A 25335-nucleotide genomic window follows, 5' to 3' on the forward strand; every position below is an offset into this window, starting at 1 on the left:
TATAGATATAGATAGATAGATAGATAGATAGATAGATAGATAGATGATCTTATGAATCATATCTTGGCAGTCTTAGCAATGGCATTTGGTGCAGGCTCATCAGTATATGAAATTATTCAACAGTTTCAGCTGCCGTGTGGGGGTTTCCTGTGTGTGTGTGCGTGCGTGTGCGTGTGTGCGTGCGTGTGCGCAGGGTGGAGCAGGAGGCGGGATGCGCCAATAAAAAAGACGCACCGCTCCTCTATTGGACCAGACGCGGAGTGGGCGCACACAAGACGCACCTACCGAGGCTTCAAGTCCTCGTTTTTTTTTTCTTCTTCTCCGAGACAGGAGACATGAGGTTCCGAGACACCTGTCAGGAGGACTACACATCCACAAGCTGTGTGTGATGCAACTGGAGGCTGTGTGTTTAACCATGGACGCGCTGTCATCGTTATCATAGCCTCTCGGCGACCAAGGAGCGTAAAGTTATTCTGCTGCTTTCTTGCTTTGCTTTGTGTTATTCCTCTTTTTTTAGCCCTCTCTCAAGCCGCATGAGTTCACCGCTGTTTTTAGGTCAGCTGGTCGGGGTCCCGTTAGAAATAATGCACCCCACCATGGAGAAAGACACGACTTACACCAAGATCTTTGTCGGCGGGTTGCCGTATCACACCAACGACGCTTCACTTCGGAAATATTTCGAGACTTTCGGAGACATCGACGAGGCGGTGGTTATCACAGACAAGCAGACGGGCAAGTCCAGAGGATACGGCTTTGTGAGTTCATTTAAGTAGTTGTTTTCTTGGTAGAATAAATGAGGAGTTAAACACATGCATGTGGAGTGAAATATGGGCTTTAATTAAGGTTTTATCAGCCGCTCTGACTTTAATTGGACAGTCAGGGAGGCTGGAGACACAGTAGATCATGTCTGTGGCAGCCAGTAATGAGTTAGAAGTGACTTTATCTTTTGTGGTTAATTGTATTTTCTTTTGTTATTGCCTCAGAGGCTGCACATACTGCCACTGTGTTCCAGCAAGCTGCAGACATGTGCAGTGTGTCTGGTGGTGGCAGTCACATGCTTGAAGCATGAGTAGCAGATTATTTCTTACAAGTGTGTCATCAATTATCTCTGTGGTCCCAAAGTGAGCAACAAATGAGCTCACAGATAGACACACAGTAGAAGTGTACAGTGTGAGGAGAAGCTGTGCAGAGAGGAGACACACAGACACACAAGTTGAGTTAAGCTGTGGACAGATGTCTTTCTGCTGTGTGTTTGTGTGAGACAGAGAGAGATGGGGAGAGGAGGGGGTCCTTGGTCACAGAGGTGTGACATGTCAGTTGGCTCTGCAAGATAAGGCTGCAGTAGTTTCATTTTGACTTCCTCCCGTGCAGCCCTTCCCCCCCCCCCCCAGAATGTGTTTGGTTGTTTCTGTAAGTGACTGAGTTTGTGTGTGAAAGAGAAAGAGATGAGATGTGAAATCAAAGATAAGCCTCTGCATCAGCTGAGGCGACTAGTGCCGTGTTGACTTCTGTAAGGACAGCAATGCTCATTTCATCCCTGACTTCCTTTCAGCGCTCTTAATTCCCTGCAGCAGCTTTTTGAACCCCCGGTGATCTCAAACCATCCGCCGGCTCTGTTTGCATAAGAGTCCAGAGTCCGACGCTGCGAAACGAAAGAAAGCGGGGGCAGTTTTACTTTCACTGTCCCATTTATTGGCACTGGAGCTGTAGTTTACCTCACATATTAAGTGTAACTGCACTGTGTGTGTCTTAACCTTCAGCACCCCCTTCCCACTGCTATCTGCCCACTCCTCAACTCACTCCCTCAAGGTAGATTCCTGTATCTCATCCTTGGCAGCCCAGTCTGAAATAACAGATCTGCCTCCCACATAAGCTCCACTGGAAGCATTAAAACACACTGATGGCTGTCTTCATGTGGTGGAGTCAGTGTCTCCTCATGCATTTAGCAAAAAGATTGAATCATTCGAGGAGAGACAAGGACAGCAGCTACCTCAGGGCCAGCCCCCTCCTCTCTCTGCCCGCTCTGGGTCTGCTGCTTCATCATGTTGGAATCACTCCTTCAACACTGGGTAGAGAAGCTTTCACATGCAATCATGCAGCTGTAAAGAGCGATTATTATTTATCAGTAATGCTTTGACTCTGTCAACAGGTGACCATGATGGACAGGGGAGCAGCAGAGCGGGCATGCAAAGATGCAAACCCTATCATTGACGGCAGGAAGGCCAATGTGAACTTGGCGTACCTGGGAGCGAAGCCTCGCAGCTCGCAGTCAAGTAAGTGTGTTAGATTGCTGCTAAACAAACAGGATGTACAGGGTCATGTTTTAACCAAGGGGCAATCTCAGGGGCTGAAAAATGTATCCAACATGAAGTCCAAAAAACTGCAGTTTCTCTAATGGCCACTTGAGGCTGGCTCCAAAAGCAAGTCAATCCACTTAGACCCCCTTGTTAAAATGCCCAGCTCTACATAGAAATAAACATGTTTACAGTCTAGGACAAAAACAGTTTTGCTGACAACTGCACGGGGGGTTAATTTTTAAATAACTCACCCGTTTACATTTTAATTAGGCTTAAAGTTACACATATTTGATTATTGCAATACATAATGACAGTCGCACAGTCTATAGCCCCCTTTACTCAGACTGCTTAAGGTGAGAATGTTGCACCACTATTCCGCCTCGCCATTCTGTATGAAACGTACAATTGTGGAATGGGGGGACAGCGTCGTTTGACCGTTAAGCCAGCATAGGTAGTAACAGCGCCATATCGATATCTGTGTGAAAGGGATAGCTAGTAGGATGGAGCAGGTGTGATGTTTTGAAGACATGTTATGTGTGCGACCTACTGCTAGGAGATTCAAAAAGCAGCTAGCAGCAGTTAGCAGCTAACTCAAAGAAGAACAGCAACCAAAAATGTCTGCAAACTGGGGATCCCGGAGCTCCAAGTAGAGGAGGGATGAACTGCCATATAACAGGGATGGCAAATGATTGTTACTGCCATGTTATGCTATTGTTACAGTTTAGAAAGTGCTCCCGATGCCTATGTTATATGTCACACTACAGGCTGATGCCGTTGTGTTACATGTCATGCACATCATGCCTCTTTTGCTTCCAGAATGCCAGCACGCCATGTGAAATCACACACTGGGGAGGCATGATGCCGCCACTGTTTGATTCTGTATAAAAAAAGGCAAAGCCGGTGTAATGACGGGTCTTTGTCGTGGCAGTGTCGTGGGATTTCTGGGTAAAAAGGGCTTTTGAGTCAGATCCACCATTCGATCCTTCCCAGCTCCACCTTCTTGTCCAAATGTAGTCACTTCTGGCTCAAAAATTCAAGATGGTGACGGCCAAAATGCCAGACTAGAGGCTTCAGAATGGGATTCCACAAAGTAACGTTGTGGTAGCCACATTTATTATCTTTATACAGTCTATTAATTTACCAAAAAAAACCCTACAAACCATGTAATGGATAAAGCTAGTAAGAGATCACAGCCAGGAATGTGTTGGTACTTCTCTGAATACTTTATCACTACTGTACTCTCTGTGGCACTCAGTCCTAAGCCCAAATGATTCCCACTGAAGAAATCTTTAAAAACAGGTCACACATATGTAGTTTCACTTCTAGAAAAGGCTGAGAACTGCAGTTTTGTAAATTGATGTCCTAACTTCCAGATAGTCGATGGCTTGCAGGGAGTTGAAGTTCTTACTCAAGAACTGCAGTCAACTGCAGTAAACATTAGGGCTGTCCGGAAACCATGGGGCTTCGAAGCTTCAGTGATAATTATCTGCAAATATTTGAGGCTTCAACTGGACATGACAGGAGTAGGGAGTGGGGGTTCGGGTAAGCAATCATATTTATTTAGGCTAATCAACCACCTAAACCCAACCTAGCTTTGGTCACACTTAGCTCTGCTGCGTGTGTGTGAGGCAGAGAGGGTCAAGAGAAGGTGAAGAGAAGGTAGACCATTGCATGAAATGTTTCTTTAAGTTAATAACTTGAACGCCGCGGGTCGGGCCGCATCACTAGGTGCAAAGCAAGCTCTTCTCTGCAGTTGCCAACCACACATATCCATCCACAATTCATTACATCTGTTCCTTTTCCTCATCAAACAGCCAACAGAATATCTTGAAGCGGGGGTCTGTGACTGCGCTGAGGATACTGACCTCATCCATGTCTGACACTTGCCGCCCCCTTTCAGCTTCCTCCACCAGCTAACTGATGAAAAAACAACAACAAAGCATTCGAATACTGATTTAGACGTCAGTTACCGTGGCAACGATTGAGGTTTCTGTGCTTCGAAACATTCAAGTCACCCCAGTAAACATGAAGGTTTCTGTATTTTTAGGTCACAGATACTGTTTACTCCTGCCTAATGGGAAAGCTTTTGCATTCACAAACTACTGCATGTTCTGGGGAGATTAAACCTGGAAGGACAACCTGGAACATCTGGATGTTTTTGGATGAATTAAGTAGTTTCCTGCATGAAAAGGTTTGGTGTTCAGAAGCTGGCTGTCACATCTCAAATATCACAGCATCCCACACCTGCAGCAAAGGAAATGACATCCAAATATTCCTTGCTTGTGACGACATTACCAAATGATGATAGCCTAACTTTGATGAAAGAATACAAGCGGCTAAATGGTCACAGTTGACAAATCTCGCCAAGTTTCAAGTCTCTACATGTTGGTTTCCGGGCTGCACTGAAATGAATGGAAACCCACAGCTGCATTGGAGAGCGGAAATCGATTTAAAAACCTGTACAAATGTTGAGGTTAGCAGGATAAAACATGCAAAACAACCTGTATCCTCCTTTTATCCAACTGTCTCTGCTCATTCCCACCATACATTCACTCTTTGTGTACTTGATTTAATGCACAGCTTTCATGCCGCTGGGCTTTTTCAGTGTTAACCACCAGCACACACGCTCCGTGCTTCCCCTCCAACATCTCGCTGCACACCAGACCTTGACAGCAGCACTTCCCTCGCTGCTTCATTTAAAGCTCGCTGGCTGAAATCCCGTCGAGTGTAGGTGTGATTGACAAACAGCAGCGCCAACAACAACTGACTGTGTGTCCTTATTCTGGGGCCGCCGCTCGCGACGCAATTCCCCAAGCATGCAGCTGATGGGAGATGGCAGTGCTTGGTATTTTGTTGTTTTGTGTGAGAGAGAGAGAATAGGAGAGGGAGAGAATAAGAAGAGCAGGAGGGGATGGGACTGTTAAGAGCAAGAAATAACAACGTGTCTGTGTCCTCTTTGTGCTACTGAAGAAAGAAAGTGTGCATTTAGATATAGGTTTTAACAAAAAAAGGGTGCTGATGGAGTCATGGCTGTGCTGTGAAAGGAGGAAGAACAGAATAGCTGCAGGAATGTTGACATGAAGTCAGAGGAGGGGCAGAGAGGAGGAGGATAGGTTTCTCCTGTCTTACCCAGCCTCAGCTGATTCCTGGTGAACTCTGGAGGCAGAGAGGTCACAGATGTTTGTGTTCAATAGAGTGCATTATTATTTGTGTGAGTGTGTTGAACATGTGTGTACGCTGAGGGAATAACAGATAGCCCTGTATACATGCAAACATCTGAGACAAACAAGCAGAGGCAGAGAGGCAGAGAAGCGGCTCTGTCCTTGTCTGCCCGTCTTTCTCGTTGTCTGTGCAGCCGGTAGCGAAAATATCCCTCCTCTCTTTCTCTTTGTCTGCAGGTCTCTCTGTTGGAGTTCAGCAAGTCCATCCTACGTGGGCTCAGAGGCAATATGGGTAAGACGGAGAAGAATCAATACCTCTATTTCCACCTCTCTCTCTCTCTCTCTCTCTCTCTCTCTCTCTCTCTCTCTCTCTCTCTCTCTCTCACCTGCCTCCTCCTCCTCAACACAATACATCTCACTCCTCCGTCCTTGACATTTGTGAGCGCTCGCTCCTGTTCTCCACTCAGGTTGTGGTAGTTAATGCCACTCTGCAATGTGAAAGAAAGGAGGGGAAAAAAGCCATCACATCCAGCACAAATGATGCTTCAAAGATGTGTTCAGTCCCTGCACCCCTATCTGTATCTCTACATCGTATTTGGATTTGTCTTCTGTTGTCTCTCTCTCTCTCTTTCTGGGCCATTAAACACGCGAGAAGCTCAATTCTGAATTTCTCTCTCGCATGACTTGGGCTTTACTGAGGCAACAAGCCATTTAGTCAAACTTCCCTGCATCCCTTCTCTCTTTCCTCTCCATACAGACACACACGCACTACTGCCATTATCTTACCTCTCTTTTCTCCTCATGTTTGTGCGTGCAGAGACATGCTCTTCATATCTATTTAATATCTGCGGGTGTACTGGACCACTGGTTCCCAACCTGGGGATCAGCAATCCCACAAGAGGTCACGAGCTGAATTCATAGTCCTGCGTTAAGGGGTTACAGATGTAGGCCTAAGATATGTTACTATACGCCAGGGCTACAGTGGCCACTGAGGTACAGTGCCACACGGAGACAACAAGAACTGTGATTGGCCAGCTTTTGTTTTCTCCATGGATTATGCTAATTGTAAAGAAAACATTAAGGAGGTTGAAGGAAGACTCTAACATTGTCTTCTCCTTTCTCCTGCAAACCTTCTTCTTAAAGGGAACCTGTTGTGCTTTTTCTTATTTTCTGTCATATGTATAAGGTTACAGTGTTGGATCCTCATATAAAACGTGGTCAGTTACGTAAATGTATGTATAAGTAATCCCTTTGAGCAAAAACCTCAGGCCTCAGACAGCTCTGAATACTCTGTTTCAACAGGTTTTTCTACTTTGGCTACAAGCTGATGTCAGCTGGACAGATTTCTCTATCTGCTCCATGCACGTTGCTGCAAGTGTTTACGTTACATACACTGCTACATATAGCGACATGCTAATGTCAGGGAAACAAGTCATCTGGTTGCTGGTGTTGTTAATTTCTCCCAGACCTCGTATCGTATTCCTTCTGGAACATGTGCGATTGTGCTGAGAAGATTTTATTGGTGATTTTTCACGGTAGAAAGTGCCGCTATACTCTATTACAATCATTCTCCGGCTGAAGGAACACTGCTACATGTAGCTACATGCTAACGTCAGGAAAACATGTCATCTTAGTTGCTGATGTTGTTAAGTTCTCCCATATTTCATATCATATTTGTCCTGGAACATGTCCGGTTGTGTTTAGAAGCTTTCATTGGTGTTTTTCACGATAGAAACTGCTGCTTTACTCTGTAACGGTCATTCTCCAACTACAAGTACACTGCTACATGTAGCTACATGCTAACGTCAGGAAAACATTTCATCTTAGTTGATGATGTTGTTAATTTCTCCCATATTTCATTTTGTATTCCTCCTGGAACATGTCTGATTGTGTTTAGAAGCTTTTATTGGTGATTTTTCATGGTAGAAAGTGCCACTAAACTCCCCAGCTGCAATGACGGTGCTGAGAGAACGCAGATACGAAAGACCTGTAAATGCTGACCAATCAAAGCAGACTTGGCTTTTTTTGAGAGAGGGGTTTAAAGAGACAAAATGGAGTGTTTCAGACATAAGGTGAATGCAGGTGTTGCAGCACAGACAATATGAGAAAAAATAATGTTTTTTGTCCATTAATGCATGTAAACGTGCTCTAATAGAAACCCAAAAGACAAGTAAGAACCTGAAAATGAGCGTAATACATGATGCATGTGTCTGTAGCATTACAGTGGTGCAATTAAGAGGTGAAATCCATCTGGCAGGACTTAAATTAACAGCTTGCATCAAACAAGGGGACACAAGATGAGCAGGATAACTGAATAAAATATTTCTGTAACACAGAATTATTTATATTGGTTTAATCTCCAGCTGTTTTTTGTGAAATACTGTATAGTTTTACCCTTTTAGACTTCTAAAGATGGTTTAAATCAAACAGAGAAGAGAAAATCGACAACCTGTGATGAGGGCTCATAGACCTGTATGACTTTGTGTTAAGGACTCAGAAGCAAAAATGGTCGGGCATCAGTGTATTCCACTATAGGCAATATTGAAAATCAATGATGACGGCTACTTTATGGCCATATTGGATTTTTATCTGAGTTTTGCAGCAATGTAATCAGAGCTGCAACGATTAGTCAGCCAATCAGCAACCATTTTTCAAGCAGAAACATCAAACACTTGCAGGACCTTGTGCTCTCTATTGTCATATATGTTAGTAAAATGACTCTTTGGGTTTCAGCCTTTTGGTAAGATAATAGAAGCAATCTGAATACATCTCCTTGGGCTGTGGGGAATTATAACAGGCGACACTCAATAAACAAAACAATTAACTGAGAAAATAATCAACAGATTAATCAGTGATGAAAATAATTATCTGTTGCAGCTGTTATTGTAATAAGGTAGCTTCACTTGTCAGGTGTTTAGTTTACTGGATAGTCAAAAACAGACTCTCCTGTTGGGTTGTTTAATCCAAAACCGCTCATTTGTCGATTTCCAGAAAATTTCCAGTATCTCAAAGTCTATCAGTGTCGCAGTATAAAATTACACCCACCCTGATGAAGGATTGTTCCTCCTAATGTTCTGGAAAGCTGAACAGTGTCATCATGGGAGCCGCCAGTGGTTTTTCAGAAACTTGACCAGCCCGGAAACTCGCTGTAATCCACATGTGACGGGCGTTCGGCCTCCTCATCCAGTTTCTCGATGTCAAATGTGAACTCAAAAGGAAACCTTAATGACTCAGTTCCTGAGTGAAGCATCATGCAGGGATGATTAATACCCAGGGCTGTTGCAGACAGCAGAGTGACGCTGCAGGTCGAACACCTACAACACCTACTGAGACTTGACTCAGATATTTGGTGTATGAGTGTTGTTTAGGTGATCTTAGACGAGGATACTGTCAACCAGTGTCGCAGCTGTTCTGTACATGTGGGCGTGTTGTTGACTTTAACAATGAAATATCTGCTCTTTGGAGAAAAGATTGCAAAACATGTTTTGGTCTTTGGTTGATGAAGTTTTACAGACTGGATCTTCTATATTTTAGAAGTGTTTTTTTTTTTTTTTTTTAATAATATGCATGATGTGGTGTCTTCACGCCGACTTTCTGGAGGATGACAAGTTTTGATCCTGCGGCTACAGAGAGTCCATTAAAAACCTCAACTGTTCTGAGTGCTATTAATATTGCAGTCCTCAATTTCTGAATGAGTGATGAGGGAATTGAAGCTGACCCAGATGAGTCTATGAATGAGTGATGATGGGTTGATTGAAAGCCTCCCACAGTGAAATCGGACGTTTTAAAGCAGAGGGAGTTTTAATCTCTGCTTCCAGGAAGAGTCGCAGAGCTTTGACACCTCACAAACCGAAACAAAAGAAGTAGACACATCACCTGGCACATTAACTAACTAACACGCCCAGAAGGCAAACACACAGAGAAGGCACTTTGTTTATCAGCTTAGAAACACCTGCAACTCCAAGCATTAAAGGGACAGTGTGTAAATGCATGGGTTCTTGACCTTTATGTCACATTTGTTTGGAGGATTATACGACAATGATTTAAACTGAAAACAGTAAACTTTAGTTGCGTTTTAGCCGGTCGTTTACAGGACAGCGGTGTTTTGGGTGCCTGAAAATGCAACGTTTTGAAAACGGGTTCCAGAGTGCAACTTCTTGGAAATGGCAGTGTCTCTGTTGTCATGTAAACTTGCAATATGCAGTTCCTCTGAAAACGGAGACTTTTCACACATGCGCATTACGGTTCCAGTCACTAGGCATGCGCGAGAAAGTCGACCGTCACAACAACAATGCCGAGCTCTGTTTGTGCTGCTCACCCTGTTGATTTGAAGTGAAGTGTAGATCTGTTACTGTAGCAACTCCACCTCGTCGTCCATCCAGACAAAGTTATCTGTGCGTGCTTTCGCCATTGTCTCTTCTTTGTTTTGGTTTGTAATCACCGCGTTGTAGAGGAAGGTGCTTCAGTGCAGGCGCATGGCGTCATGGCGTGTTGTTGCTTTGCAAATTTACACTGCCACCCTTTGGCCTGGCGTGCATACTACAGCGTTTCCAATAGATTTTGCGGCTCCGTGTGAACGGGGATCGTTTCAATAAGGTCGTCATATAAACGCAGAAGTTTTTTAAAACGCAAAAGACAGACTTCTCCATTTTTAGAGAAACCGTTGTTGTCTAAATAGGGCCTCAGTCAGAGGTACAGTTCACCCCCAAATCAAAATGTTTCCTCTCACCTGTAGTGCTGTTTATCAGATTGTTATGGAGTGAGCTGCTGAGTGTTGGAGATATCAGCCGTAGAGATGTCTGCCTTCTCTCTAATATAATGGAACTAGATGGCACTCAGCTTGTGGTGCTCAAAGTGCCAAAAAAATTAATTTGAAAAACTCAACAGCAATGTCTCCTCCAGGAAATCATGACTTGGTTACTCAAGATAATCCACAGACCTTGTTGTGAGCAGTTTCATGAAGGACTATTTCCTTTCTACTAGGGCCGTAACGGTACATGTATTTGTGTCGAACCGTTCGGTACGCAACTTTCGGTTCGGCACGACCCTGTACCGAATTATTGGGCGCGGGATTTTATTTTATTTTATTTTGTTTTGTTTTTTTTAATTCCGTTTTTGCGAGCCGAACCATTTAAAATATCTAGTTCTCCGACGGACATAATTGAGTGACGGACCAAGTCCGACCGTAAATCTCCGCTTTCACTTTGTGCAGCGCACTCTCGCATTTTGACAACATGGCAAGTGAGCCTGACGAACCTGAAGACCCACCCGCAAACCTTAAGTCCTCCGTTTGGGAACACTTTGGTTTCAGGGTAAAATACGAAGATGGAAATAAACAAGTGGACAAGACAAAAGCAGTGTGCCCACACTGCAGAACAGCAGTCGGGTATGTACTTGGAAACACGTCTAACATGCTAACGCATCTAAAGCGACACCACCCGAGTTTGAACGTTAACCGGCACAACTAGAAAAAGCAATCTGGTGCAAACTACGATATCGTTGTCATTTAAAAAGAAAGAGCGTTTCCCTGACCATCGCGCTAAAGAAATAACCAACGCCATTGGAGTTGAGTAAAATTGTTTAAGCTGCACTTTAGATATAAGCATGTTTTATTTACTGCACTTTAACAAAGTGGGAAAGCTAAGTAAGTTCCTAGTAAAACTGAATCTGAGCAGGCTTTAAAGCTGACCAGCTGCACTATACTTTTTATTTTAATTGAGTAAAACGGTTTAAGCAGAAATGTATATTTATATTTTTCATTCAAAAAATGTGTTAAAAAACAGCAGGATTTTATTTTTCACTTTATATTTCTATTTTCATTCAAACAATGTGAAAAAGCAGGATTTTATATATATTTGTTTCATTCAAAAATTGTGTAAAAAGAGTTAACTGCTATGGTGGTATGTTTTAATAAGGTTACCAATAAGTAAAAGATATTTAATAGTTGTCTATTTTTTTCATTACTGTACCGAAAAAAAACGAACCATGACTTGTGTACCGAGGTACGTACCGAACCATGATTTTTGTGTACCGTTACACCCCTACTTTCTACTAAATTACACCCGTCAACTGTATCGTTGCGCAGAAGGAAGTGTGCATCTACTGCTAGCTCGCCTAGCACCACTGAGCTAGCTAACGTTACAGCTCAGCCGAGGAGGACGCCATTAATGTTTACATCTCACGCTGTCACAAGCACAAGTCTCTTGTCCATGAGTAGATAGATGCTTCCTTCTACACATTTTTATGGTTGGCGGGTGTAGTTTGGAGCTTTGAGCACCACAAACAAAGTGCCATCTAGTTCCATTATGTGGTAGAGAAGGCAGACATCTCTACGGCTGATATCTTCAACACTCTGCAACTCACACTAAAGCAATCTAGGCTGATAAACAGCACTACAGGTGAGAGGGAATATATGAATGTTTGGGTGAACTGTCCTTTTAAGATGCTTGTAACAGATGTGTGTTTAAGCTCTTCTGTCCTATATTATCGTAAAGTGGATATCTTTGGACTGTTGGTTGGACAATGCAAGACTTTTCTACAAGTGATGGGCATTTTTCATAATTTGTTTAAATTTCACAACTCAAAAAAAGAGGAAATTGAGGAAATAATCAGCAGATTGACTGATAAAGAAAATAATCAGCTTGCCGTCTGCTAAACAGCACAGTAACACAATTCATTCAGACTGTTGATGAGGAGATACAGAAGACCTGAACTTAAAATTCTCACCAATTCTCCAAAAGCTGCTACCACTTCACAACCTGGCATGCTGTGAGTAATTGTATCAGTGATTAAAAATTAATTTAGTGCTTCACAGAGCAATAATATGCTGTTATGAAAAATAAAAAAACACAGAACTTGAAGAGTTGAGGATTTTTTTTTCCAACCATCATCTTACTGTTATTTTATTTATTTATTTATTTATTTATTGAAGCAATACCAAAGATGAATTTCTTACTACCAATTAATATGTCCGTTTTGATTAACTGATTAATCTTTTAGTCTATGAAACATCAGGACACTGTAAAAAAACAAGCTAAAACCTGAAGTGACATTTTTAAACAACCACCAAAAACACAAAGATGTTTAATTTATATTAATGCTAAAAAGAGAAAAGAAGCAAATCCTCAGAACGAATCACTAACACACAAAAAAGAGACAGAGCTCATGTATTGTATTGTGGGTTTTTTTTTTCAGTGTGTTTTGAGAGCTAGAAGTTTTGATTTTGACCTATATTAAAGAAGGAAAGTCAGAATATCTTGTCCTCTGCTGCCCTGATTTGGACAGTTTCTTTTTTTATGTATATATATTTCTCAAAAGTCGAACAACTTCGTGGAAGTGCATTGCATAACAACTTAAGTTCCCCTTTAATCAACTAATTATTTCTGTGGCTTTCTTTTTCAACACAACACACTCTGAGGGAGAAATCTGTTTGTGATGTATCTTGTGAACCTGAGTCAGTTTCGTTGTTTGTCGGCGTATTTGGGGGAAAATCTGTTGTGGAAGAAGAAGCGATACCAGTTTTTGCAACAAGTTTAACCTCAAGAGATCTCAGTACTGCACAGCTGCAAAATGTGTGGCACTTTGAGTAAATGGCAGATTCACCTTTTCTGGCAACAGGAAACTCTCTTATTGAAGTCACTGTTTTTATTTGTCTCTCCACCTACACGTAAATTGAACAGCCAACTAATGAAGGTGTCTTCCATGTCTGAGAGTTGAGGTAATATTGACTCTTTAAATGAATTTGCGACTCTCTTTGGTTTAATTCCTCTTGATAACAAAGGATACACACGTTGCATGTTTAAGTAAAGGATAAATAAACTGTACAGCGTCCCAAATCTTTATATTCCTCAGTGTTTTATACATGCAAAGGGCACATCTGTCCAGCTCTGATCTCTCTGCTCTGAGGCTAGATGTGTCTTTGACATGATCAGTATGACTGCAGTCAGATTCAAACATTTCTTGGCGAAGTGAAGGACTTTTATTTTGGGAGCAAGCTTAGGTTTTAAACAGGCCTGTGCAGCTGATAAAGAGCAGGAGCCTTTTTAGTCCTTCACAAAATTACCAAGGACACAACGATCCAGCTTCTTCTCTCACGATACAGATAACAAATCTGATACCAGCGCTCTCTTTTGCCTAATGTAAAATCTTTATACAGTAGAGATTTCTGTGGTGTTAAAGTGGAGGCACTTTTTCTGTTTACATTCATTAACATCTACATGTTTCATCTATTATTGACGTACGTTGTCGGATTTAATTATGGTATAAGACAGAGCAAAAACATTTCAAGGACAACAAAAACAAACAGGCACATACTGAGGCATTAACATTAAACTATATTTAATGTACCAGGAACCCTCTTGCTACTCAGGTTAAGGGGTTCGAACCCCAGGGTGGGGGAGCCCTTCTCTGTGGAGTTTGCATGCTCTCCTATGTCAGCGTGGGTTTTCTCTGGGTACTCCAGCTTCCTCCCACAGTCCAAAGACATGCAGGTTAATTGGTGACTCTAAATTGTCCGTAGGTGTGAATGTGAGTGTGAATGGTTGTCTGTCTCTATGTGTCAGCCCTGTGATAGTCTGGCGACCTGTCCAGGGTGTACCCTGCCTCTCACCCAGTGTCAGCTGGGATAGGCTCCAGCCCCCCTGCGACCCCCAACAGGATAAGCGGTTTACGAAAAATGAATGAATGAATATTTAATGTGGTTGTGTCACATCTGGTAATTTACTACCAATTACAGTAAGATTTTGACTATAGATAATTGTCCGTTTAACAAAATATGTCTTCAAATTTTGCTCCTAACTTTACACAATTATGCAGTAATAGCACTCAGTCCAGTGGTATGGCTTAAAAAAGCAGACAATAAGATTTATAGGAATATTTTGACATTTTGGAGAATATTCTTCCTTGTTTTTATTGCTTCGAGTTAGAGGAGACACTATTGTCATATCTGTCAGTTAAAGGGGCTATTTATTATTGATTCATTTTTTTGTAACCACTTACCCTGTTAGGGAGCCTATCCCAGTTGACGTTGCACTCACATTCACACCTATAGCCCATTTAGAGTCTTTGGACTGTGGGAGGAAACTGGAGTACCTGGAGAAAACCCACGCTGACGCAGGGAGATCATGCAAACTCCGCACCCCCACCCTGGGGTTGGAACCAGGAACCCTCTTGCTGTGAGGTGACAATGCTAACCATGGGGGCTGTATGTGAAAATCCAGGTGTATAAATTTACTGATCAGGGTTCTCAACATGGAGGTGGCTGAGCCTGCAGCCAGCAGCTAACGGTCCATATATAGCACTGAACAACAGCAACGGTGCTGACAGAGCTAACAGTGTTGACCAGAGGGGAACCGGAAGGTTGCCGTAACATTTTCACAAGGTTGTCGTCCCAATCGATGTGGTAACTGCCATATTAGCACAGTGCAGAGTGGTGGCAATGAGCCAACCAGTGGAAAACCCATGCACTATCATGTACAAGTGGCCGGACCTGCTTAACATGTCAACAAACAGAGAAGCTTGGATCACAACACCTACATTGGTAGCGTGACTTCTACTCAGGATGCCATTACTCCGCTATATCTTAACATAGCAAATACTGGTTAGCTGTTATATTGATGTAGCATACTGTTTATATAGCCTGCTTGTGTTTCTGCATGTACTGGTAGGAGTTTCAGTTTTGTATTTGTCTTGTAAACATGAGAACTGAAAGGTGCGACTGATTTGAATATGTCTGCAGGTCTGTTGTTGCCCTCCGTCTTCACCGCTGAGGGGCTCCCGGGGGGCTTCAGGGTCTGACACTCACACAGTAAACAGCAAAGCTCAAACAAAGCACAACTCTGTCTGCTGCTTCCGTGTATTTGCTTTAAGTTTTAAGAGGACAGAGGACGGGCTGATGCCAAATGTGGCTTTGAGGTACAGCTGAGTCGTAGGGGGAGGAAGGGAGGGCTGTTCTTGTTCGGGGGGGGGGGGGGACATCTGTCGCCCATGGCTGCTGCGTGCTGTCTGCCTTTAGCACCCAACGTCGGTTCTTGGCAGAAGTGAAATTTATTTTTTCTCAAAAAAAAAAAAAAGAATTCTGGTGTTTATTTTTGAGAGAAGAAAGGAGATGGATGTGTGGTGAGGCTGTTAAAGGTGGAGGGGTGGTAGTACTTCCTGTTGAAGCAGTGGAACAGAGAGGGGGAGGAAGAGGAGGAGGAGGAGGAGGAGGGGGGTGACACATACTAACAGCACACCTGTGGCCGGGTGTAGTTGTGGCTGGGTGCAGTGAAGCTTTAGGGTCGGTGGTGGATGTGACGCTGGAGCTTGTTTCTGTGTGTAAAATGGATTTATGGTCGAGTGAAAAATGAATCATAAAACAGCGCAGACGTGTTTGACTCCTTTGATACGTTCACATCCTCAACTGTTCTCTCTTCACATCTCTGTGATTTTTTTTTTCACTCTTCCTCTGGTTTCCTCTTTGGCTGCCTTCCTCCCCCTCTAAATTATCTTCCTCTCTCTGCCTGTAGTTATCACTCTTATCTGTCTGTCGAGGGGGTTTTAGGGAGACGGTGAATCCTCAAGTGTATATTTCTCTTATCCAGGGACCCAATTAGGAGAGGCACTTCTGTCGGATGAAAAACCTAATTTGAAAAACAAAAAGAAAAAAGGTCATGTTGAAAGCTTCGCATGGCGCAGAAAGCTCCCATTTTGTTCACTTGTCTGTTTGAGATGACACATTTTCATCTGCGTTTTGAGCTTGTGTTGTTTTCTGACACTTAAATCAGCTCCTGCTTCTCAATTTAAGAGCTTTGTTGCAGCAGTAAACTGATGTTGACAAAAAGTATGTACAATTAATCCAGATTAAGGCCGCATAGCTTCGGTATATTTCAACCTGGACCCTATTTTCCCATGTTTTTGTGTCTAAGTGACTAATAGGAATAACAATTTATTTTTTTTTAATTGGTCCAGTATTGAGTGACTGGGCTGCAGACAACAATGATGAAACAGGCTGCAGTGTTTGAGGCAATTATGCACCATCAATTCACATCCACTAAAAGTGTTTGTTTTTGCCACTGACAGGCTCAGATGGTTACTGTTAGTGTCTGACAACATTATGGAAAAGATCCCTACAGAGATAGACCTTTTGTTGAAGAGTAAGAGTAAGATCATTTTTGTTAAATCAGAAACATCTCCAAAACCACCAGGCTCCATTTAAATAAATCATGATTGTAGCGTGTATAAAAACAGCATATTGTCCCATCTAACTGGGTGAACCTGATTTGTTAACATTCAAACATTCAAAAATCCAAATTTCTCCAAGTGTAAGATAGTTTAGCTCGAGTGTCAAGGAAGGTGGTAGGTAGGCATACTCAGCAGACTTCTTGGCTCCACCAAAGTGTAAATTTATTTACAGTGCTTGCCATTACACATGCAAATTAGGCAAAAACAAACAAAATGCCAAACAAAATGCCAAGCACATAACTGAGGAAAATTAACTCATAATAAATCAAACAAAAGGGCACGTGTTCACAGCAGCACAGCCTCTCCTCTCAGCCTTGAGCTCAAACCTCAACTGCCTTTATATAGAGGGACTGACTAACACTTAGACTGCCTCAGCCCCTACCAAAACAAAAGGAGGTTGCAGTACACAGTAACCTTAACAAAAGGAAATAAAATAAACACGTAGGATTAATTTACAAGCACATTTACATTACTAAATGAACTACTAAAAGTAAATAATCCTAACCAGTTCCTTTAAACTGCACTAAACAAACAAAAGAAATATTCCTACAAAAAGAAAACCCCTCCACTTAGTTCAGCCCAATGATGTCATTGATGACATCACTAAAACTATAAAAGACAGGAAGTGCTGGGCGGCAGCCTTTCAAACAATCCTGCCTGGTGGGTCTGAACAAAGGAACAAACAATTCGACTAAGTTCAAACCTGAAACACAATAACAGTAACTGAAACCAGCTTATGACTGTGTGTGTTTGTTTTAATTTACTCATGTGCATTGATGTTAACTGTAACAAAACAAGAACACAAACAAATCCAGGATAGTAAGTGGTGTAATGTTACGAAAGCAATGGTAAATTATAGCAAAATAAACGTATGTAAAAGTGTAAAACATGGTATACTGTGTACAATGAGCATGTAAGGGACAAGTGGTGAGTGAAGGTGCATTCTCACCCACTTCGTCACACCAAGAATGAACAATGTATAATTAATTTTCTTGTTATCTTAGCTAGATTTTATATTCATAAAACAAAATACTTAAAGAAATTGCCCTCATATCCTCCTTTCAAGAATTCAGATCTGGACACATATCTTAAAATAATATCAAACTAAAATATGTAATAAAAAACAAACTAAACCTATTGATTTATGCAAATCTTACAACTTTATAACCAAATCCCTGTGTGTGTTCATTGTGTCTGTTTTATTTATTTATTTGTCTGGTTTTGTACGATAACATCTATTACTGTCACATTATTTTCATTTGTGGTTTTTGTTCATTGCTTTCCACTTTGTGTGCAGACTAGATTTGACCACTGGATGCATTGTGTTGAAACCATTAATACAAAGTTTAAAATGATACAAAAAAAAAAATGGGTGAATTAGGGTCTATTTGAATCAAACCAGAGTTGGTGATTGTTGGAAAAATGGAAAGACGAACCAAGATGGTTTTTGTGGGATTCATTTTGTTTCTTTCGACTTTGAAGTGTTTTGGAATGATAAAATAACTGTTTATTTAATGGAGTCTGGTGCGTTTGGCGATGGGGATTTCAGGGCTGTTTCTAGTTAAACAAAAAGGATATTACTCTTTAACAAAAAGGTCGACCTCTGTAGGGATCTTTCTCATAATGTTGTCAGACACTCGGAATAACAATCTGAGCCTGTCAGTGGCAAAAACATGCACTTCTAGTGGACATAAATTGATAGTGCATAACTGCTCAATACTGTAACAGTTTGAAAACTGTTGCTCCCTTTTGTCACAAAAAAACAACATGGTAAAACAATGGTCCAGGTTGAAAACTACTGAAATTACCCTTTAACAAGCTGTGAATACTTAGTATTTAAGGCTAATTTCATGTGCACGTCACGTGCCTGCAGGTGTTTCACAGCAAAAACCTCTCAACTGCCAGTAAAGAGTAAACATTTAGCATTAACATGTAGTATATTAATATGTCAAACCTTTTTTACACACATTAAAATGTAGTTAAAAGCAGATATAAGGATGTTTCTGGGTGTTCATAAATGTAGTTGTCAGCTATAAACAGTTACTGAATTATAACACTATAATATTGCTGCAGTCACATAGAATAATTTATAGTTACGCACGATCAGATCCTGTGTTATTAAAAATGTTAACTGTAATTCACATGTACAGATCATTCACAACCAGGTTTAAATGCCTAATTATGTCTACGATATTTATAAATCAATATGATAAATATAAATGATAAATACTAGGACGTATGTCCTATGAAAACAACTGCACACCAATATATTGTCCAATAATAATAAATGTTTATACTTAATTTACAGAGGCTTTATTAGGAGGAGTTTGACAAACACATTAATAAATGTTGTTAAAACTGCTTACAATAACACTATAGTGCATTACAAACTCTTTAAAGTTTTATAAACTGCTTGGAAAATGTCAGTAAAGGAAGTTAACATGAAGTGTTACTGACTTACTGTGAAGCAGCTGCAGACACGTGATGTCTGACAAACAGCTGCTTACTCATACCTCGATTAGTTGATCTAAATTTGAGATCAGATTTGTTTTGGTGGTTAGGTTCTTGTTAGTGGATGTTTTTAAATTCTTGTTGATGTGCATCAAGTGAAACTGAGATTACACTTTAAACACGCACAATCTGAGACATGTTGAAATGATCATATTACACCATAATGATAATATTCAGTAAATATGCCGCGTATTTTCCTCTGATCACGCAGCCCTGTGTGTATTAATATGTTGATTCAAATGTCTTTGTTGCTTGCTGACATGAGAGCTGAGTGTCCAGCGCTGATGTTGGCCTTTCTGTCTCTCACCCTCCCTCAAGCCGTGTGTGTGTGTGTTTATCAAGATGGTCATGTGTGTGCGCCTCCATGAGTGTGTGTTTGTCTCTTTGACTGACTCACCCTCCTCACATCCCTGATCTGAACTATTAAAAGCGTGGCTGTCCTACGGCATGAGGGATATGATGGCTGATCCTTCACCTCTCAGCATCTCTCCCTCCCGCTTGCTCCTCCTCGCCAAAGGAGTCCCAGCCTCGACCCTTCTTTTTTATTCAACGCGTCCTATCTCTGTTATGCTGCTGCCGCCTGGTTTTGAGGAAGGACAGTGAGGGGGAGTGCAGAGGAAGCTGGCTGTGAGGGAGTAAACCCAGCGAGGGGAGGGAGAGCGGAGTCGGTGGAGGTTATTCTGCTCTCGTGGGTCTGTTAGTGAGCGTACACCCATGCAGCTGCGCCAATTAGCCCTGCTACGCCTGAGCCCCCCACTCATCACACACACACACACAGACACACACCCACACACATCCACATCCTCTTCTAAGCTGCTTATCTGACGACAACAGCCTTTTAAGTGTTCATTATACTTGTTTCTTTCACACTTGCATGTTCTCTTTTTCTGCATGTCTGCTCTGTAACTGATTGCGTGCATGTACATCTACACCCCGTGTGTGTGCGTATATATATATAAATGTGTGTTTGACAGCCAGCGATGATGCCAGGCACTGTGAGGAGAGAGGCGAGGCGCAGCTCCCTCTCGTACGATGCCGCTGTCACATTGAATCAGTCAGACCGGTGCACAAGCAGGCAGCGGCACACAGCCGTGGGAATGACACTGCACTTCTGCTCTAGGAGAGACTGACGGAGTTCGAGTGAGGAGGGATGAGATACAGAGGGGTCGAGGAGGGCGCCGATATTAGCTTCAGCTGTGCTTTGAGTCAGTGTGCTGCTCTACTTCATTAGTCTGCAGGTTTTTACCTGCCTTGAAGACCCTGGAAGCGTTGTTCCTCAGTCAGCGTCTTACTCTGACTGATGGGGTTTCACTTAAACATGGAATTTTCTGCCAGAAAGTTTTGGTTATTTCACACAAGAGGTTTCTGAACGCTTGTGTTTGTGTGTGTTTTTTCTGCTCAGTTGGAAAAAGGTGATGTTAACATATCTCTCAACAACATTTGAACCTAAATGTGATAACAGTTGTGGGGTTGTTTGCTGATGTTGCCAGGCCTATATCAGCCCCCTGCCTCACTCCCAAACAGCCGGTGTGTTCAGCCTAAAGGCTGAGCCAAAATCCAGATTGCAGATTCAGCACAACACAACATTTCTCGCTGGGCTTAAACACAGTCCAATAAGGCAGTAAAATATCACAGTCAATCTTGTTATCAAAAACTGGAAGCCATCGTACTGTTCTACCAATAAAAAGTGGCACAGGCATATTTCTGACTGACTATTGCACGACTCTTAGAAGCTAAATGATTGTGTGCAACCTTATTGTCTTCTTGAACACACAGACGTGTCCGAATTTACTGAGAGTTTCAAAAAAGAGAATCTACATCTTCAGTCATTTACACTCAGTTTATAAAAATAGACATTTTTGGAAATACACTTGTTTGCTTTCTTGTGGGGAGTTAGGTCAAGTCCACATGTACAGGTTTTTTTTTTTTTTTTTAAATGTAGCTTTTGGCCATTTGTCCACACAAACTATGTTCTAGGTCACTGAAAACTGGCCTTTTGTAAAAGTCCTTCCAGGGTGAAGATGTTCAAAAACTCCATTTTTAGTGGTGACTTGTAGACACAGAAAACTGAGTTTTGGGCTTTTTTTTTCAGGCTTCTGATTGACCATCATCTTCTTCTTTTTCTTTGCAGGACTGGCTGACATAGTTTTAGGGTTAGGGCACGGTCACACAAGACAATTAACACCGGTGAATATTAGCTTCCTGTTCACTTCCATTCAGTGCAAACACAGGGACGAATAAAACATTCAGGTGACAAAGCAGATTTATATCTCTGCATCACATGGAGTTCAACTTTGGTGGACTTTGACCGGCAAGGCCGCAGTTTTAACTAGCAGCAGAGACGTGTGTGTGTGGAGGAGACATCCCTTTTTACACACAGATTGTGTTACAGAGGCGCCACAAAGTCCCTTCTTCATGCTACCTTTGCATTTTTACACAGAAACAAATGGCTGCAGCATCACGCTGCTCTTGTGTGTGATTGTAGACTGCATCCTGGCATTGTGAGATCAAAAAAGGTGTGAAAGGCATGACATGAAACGCAACAAGGCAATCCAGGATCATCATGTTTTTTTCCAACTTGCCGCCATTTATGCTGCTGTTCCTCTTTGTTGAGTAAGGCACTAGCTGCTACCAGCTGCTTATTAAATCTCCTGCAATGGGTTGCATATCTAAAACATGGTCAAAATGTCTCACCCATGCCACCCATGATCCCATCCTGCTGGCTGTGCCATTCATACAGATATGGTTTTGGCGGCTCAGAGATGATGAAAATTAGAGAATAACCCATGTGAGAGATGCTGGCTGGCTGGCAGTGAGTCGAGAGACCTAAGAAAATGGAAGATGTGCCGAAAAACATTTTAAGAGGAGATTTCTTTTTGTGAGGACATATCAAGTAGATTGTCTTGTTTTTCTCTGCTCATTATTTTGCAGCTACATAATTTAATGTTCACTACATTCATACATTATTTATATTTTATTTTGCTCCTCACATTACATTTGGGAACTATTAAATATCCCTCACCTTACGCACAGGTAATAAGAGTTGTTTTGAAGTTCGGCGGAGTGATATATGGGATGTGAGATGTCACTCTAGTTGTCAATTTTCAGTTTTCCTATGTTCTTTTGGGAGATTAAGGTGGATCAAGTCACTCCTGAAAAGCGTTGCCCATGCTCTTACTTGACCCACAGCCCTTTGATAGATAATTCAGTAACTAGTAAGTTTATACTGTAGATAAGACAGGAGGAAGAAACCTGCCTTACAATATTTTTCTGTATTTATATGTATTTCACTGTATCTAGCTAACATTAGCTAGCAAGCTAGCTTTATGTGTCCTACATTCGGCATGAATATTGCCTCGGCATGTGATGGTCACTCACCTGCAGTTGCTCATGTGGGACCGTACCATAAGGGTTTAATTGCTGCCTGTTGGTTTGGCATGCCCTTGACAGCGCTTTTTGCTTGTGTGGACAGGATTTTGGTTTTATTTAGCGAGGGGAAAAAAAACAGTTTTCAAAAATACCCATATATGGGAGGACCAGGCCTTAGACGAGAAGATAGATACTGCAGATAATTGTATCTGCTCTAACTACGCTTTAATTTGGAGACGAGAGATGAGACCTTTTATTTGAAATTCGTGCTTCAAAAATACCATCTGCGTCAGAATTACAGTTAAATGTGTAAAAAAAACCCATCTACAATTAATCAGTTTTCTGTGATAGCGCAGCAGTAATTGTCTTGAATAAAGTATGACTTAGTTTGGCTTAAATGAAAACAGGCTGACACATAAATCATCATCAGGCAAGCATTTAAGGAGAATTTTAGGATTCCTCAGTCTGACAGAGTGGGGTTAAATAAGTCCATAGAAGAGCCAAGTAGGGTTGAATAACTTTAAAACTAAAATGTGGGTCGGAGAATATTAGCAGACAATCTGCACATACTGGTGTGTGCCTGTGTGTGTTGTGTACACAGCAGAGTGGGTGTGAACAGGCCCAGTCCCAATATATTTGTTGTGTAAGCACACCTGATCCCTGCTCTTGCTCTGTTTAGGGGTAAGCAGCAGCAGCAGGCCGCCTCCCGCTGCTCTGCTCACCTGTTCAGACTCTGTGACAAGGTTAGTGTCAGGTTAGTGCATCTGACTGATCACAGGAGCGCAAGTGTTAAATACTGTCATGTTCTGTTGTTTTTACTTAAGCAGCATGACCCACTTCCTCTGATATGATCGCTGTAGCTGTTGCCAGATGTAACTGAGGCAGTTCAGGTTAAGTGGGCAGCCCGAGGCAAGGGCATGAGTGAATACAGGAGGACAGCCGAGCACTTTTTTCTCTCATTACTGCCGTGGCTCGGAGTATCAACAGTCTCATGCACTGCATCTGTTGTGGCAGCTTGTGTGAGTGAGTGTGAATGAGTGTGCAGGCGTTCAGCTCAGAGACCACGGTTCTGATTATTCATTTCAGAAATACAACTCGTGATTAAAAGTTATCGCTTGTTATTTGGTGTTTTTGAATGGGTGATATTTCATTTGGAACAAAGCGTTTCTTTTTGAGCATTTCTCTGGCAGTGTGCTAATTAAACTTAAACACAAGGGAAGAGGTCTATTTTGAGGCAACAGTGCTGATAATTGCTCTTAAAGGAAGACGTCATTATAGGACTCAAGTTGGGATATTGAGAAAAGGAGCTGTTACTGAATAAACTGCAGTATGTTTGTGTTTAAACATGCGACTCAAAATGAGCGTGTGTCTCTGGTTACTGATGTTCTTGTTACAGTGACACTCGATAATCAGATTTCACTCAGAGTGGCAGCTCTGAACACATTAATCAGATTTTCTTACTCGTTATTGGATATTCAAACAGATATGAATGTGGTCAGGCCTGCTTGTGTCATTTTTATCCTCTCTATCACACTTATTTTATTCTTCAGGCTTTGCTTAGCATGAAGATGTTTTTGTTGTTGATTTGCTTTTGTACATTCTAAAGGACAGTTCACCCCCAAATTAAAAATACATTTTTCCTCTTACCTGTAGTGCTGTTTATCAGTCTAGATTGTTTTGGGTTGAGATGCAGTGTTGGAGATATCAGCCATAAAGATGTCTGCCTTCTCTCTAATATAATGGAACTAGATGGCACTCTGCTTGTGGTGCTCAAAGTGCCAAAAAATGCATTTGAAAAACTCAACAGCAATGTCTCTTTCCATAAATCATGACCTGGTTACTCAAGATAATCCACAGACCTTGTTGTGAGCAGTTTATGTAGGAACTATTTTCTTTCCACCAAACTACACTCGCCAACTGTATCACTCCGCAGAGTAAGGCGTGCATCTACTGCTAGCTCACCTAGCACGACTGAGGTAGCTAACATTACAGCTAATCTGAAAAGGATGCCATTAACCCTTTGGGAACTTAGCAAATTGGCTTGATCTCTTTTAAAAACACAGTATGAAGGCATTGAGCAACAAAAGAAGAAGTGACCCCCCCAAAAATAGCAAGAAATTATTAAAAAGAGAAAATTAAAAACAAGACAATTAGTTTAAAAAAAAAAAGCAAGTAAGAAAGAAAGTTAAAAACAAACAAACAAAAAAATGACCTGGAAAGAGTGCTTTCAAAATTATAATAATTCTGTAACATAACTTTAAAATGTAATAACAATAATTAGGAATATTTTTCCCCAGTTTTTTTTTTTAAATTTTAAATAATTTAATAATAATTCCATATTTTTACATATTTTTTTGCAATTTATGTGACATGTCTTACAAAGTTGCTCATTGCCTTTTTCCCCATGAAGAAATCACACACAAAAAAAAGAAATCACACCAATTTCCTCAGGCTTCAAAGGTTTAAATACTTACGAAATGTGTCTGAAAGCAGCACAAGAAAAGTGACGTTGCTCCAGGATTCAGATGGTTAATTTTTACTTCTTAGGCTGTCACAAGTATGAGCCTCTTGTCTGTGTATAGATGCACACTTACTTCTGCACTGTCATACAGTTGGCAGGTGTTATTCAGTAGAGAGAAAATTGTTTCTCATGAAACGGCTCTCAACAAGGTCTGTTGATTATCTAGAGATCCCGGGTCATGTTTTATGGAAAGACGCATTGCTATTACGTTTTTCAAATGTATTTTTGGCACTTTGAGCACCACAAGCTGAGTGCC

General features: G+C 41.6%; 1 protein-coding gene across 1 annotated transcript in view; it reads left to right on the forward strand.

The window, feature by feature from the left end:
- The first annotated feature begins 239 nt into the window (after window positions 1–239).
- Window positions 240–25335, forward strand: part of rbm38 (RNA binding motif protein 38) — a 29073-nt gene continuing 3977 nt past the window's right edge. Inside the window, exons 1-3 of the mRNA XM_049581166.1 lie at window positions 240–755; window positions 2150–2273; window positions 5696–5750. Coding sequence (XP_049437123.1) covers window positions 534–755; window positions 2150–2273; window positions 5696–5750 — 401 coding nt within the window. The 5' untranslated portion in view covers window positions 240–533. The remainder of the gene's footprint in view (window positions 756–2149; window positions 2274–5695; window positions 5751–25335) is intronic.

This window comes from Epinephelus fuscoguttatus, linkage group LG7, assembly GCF_011397635.1.
Source record: "Epinephelus fuscoguttatus linkage group LG7, E.fuscoguttatus.final_Chr_v1".
Taxonomy (NCBI): Eukaryota; Metazoa; Chordata; class Actinopteri; order Perciformes; family Serranidae; genus Epinephelus; species Epinephelus fuscoguttatus.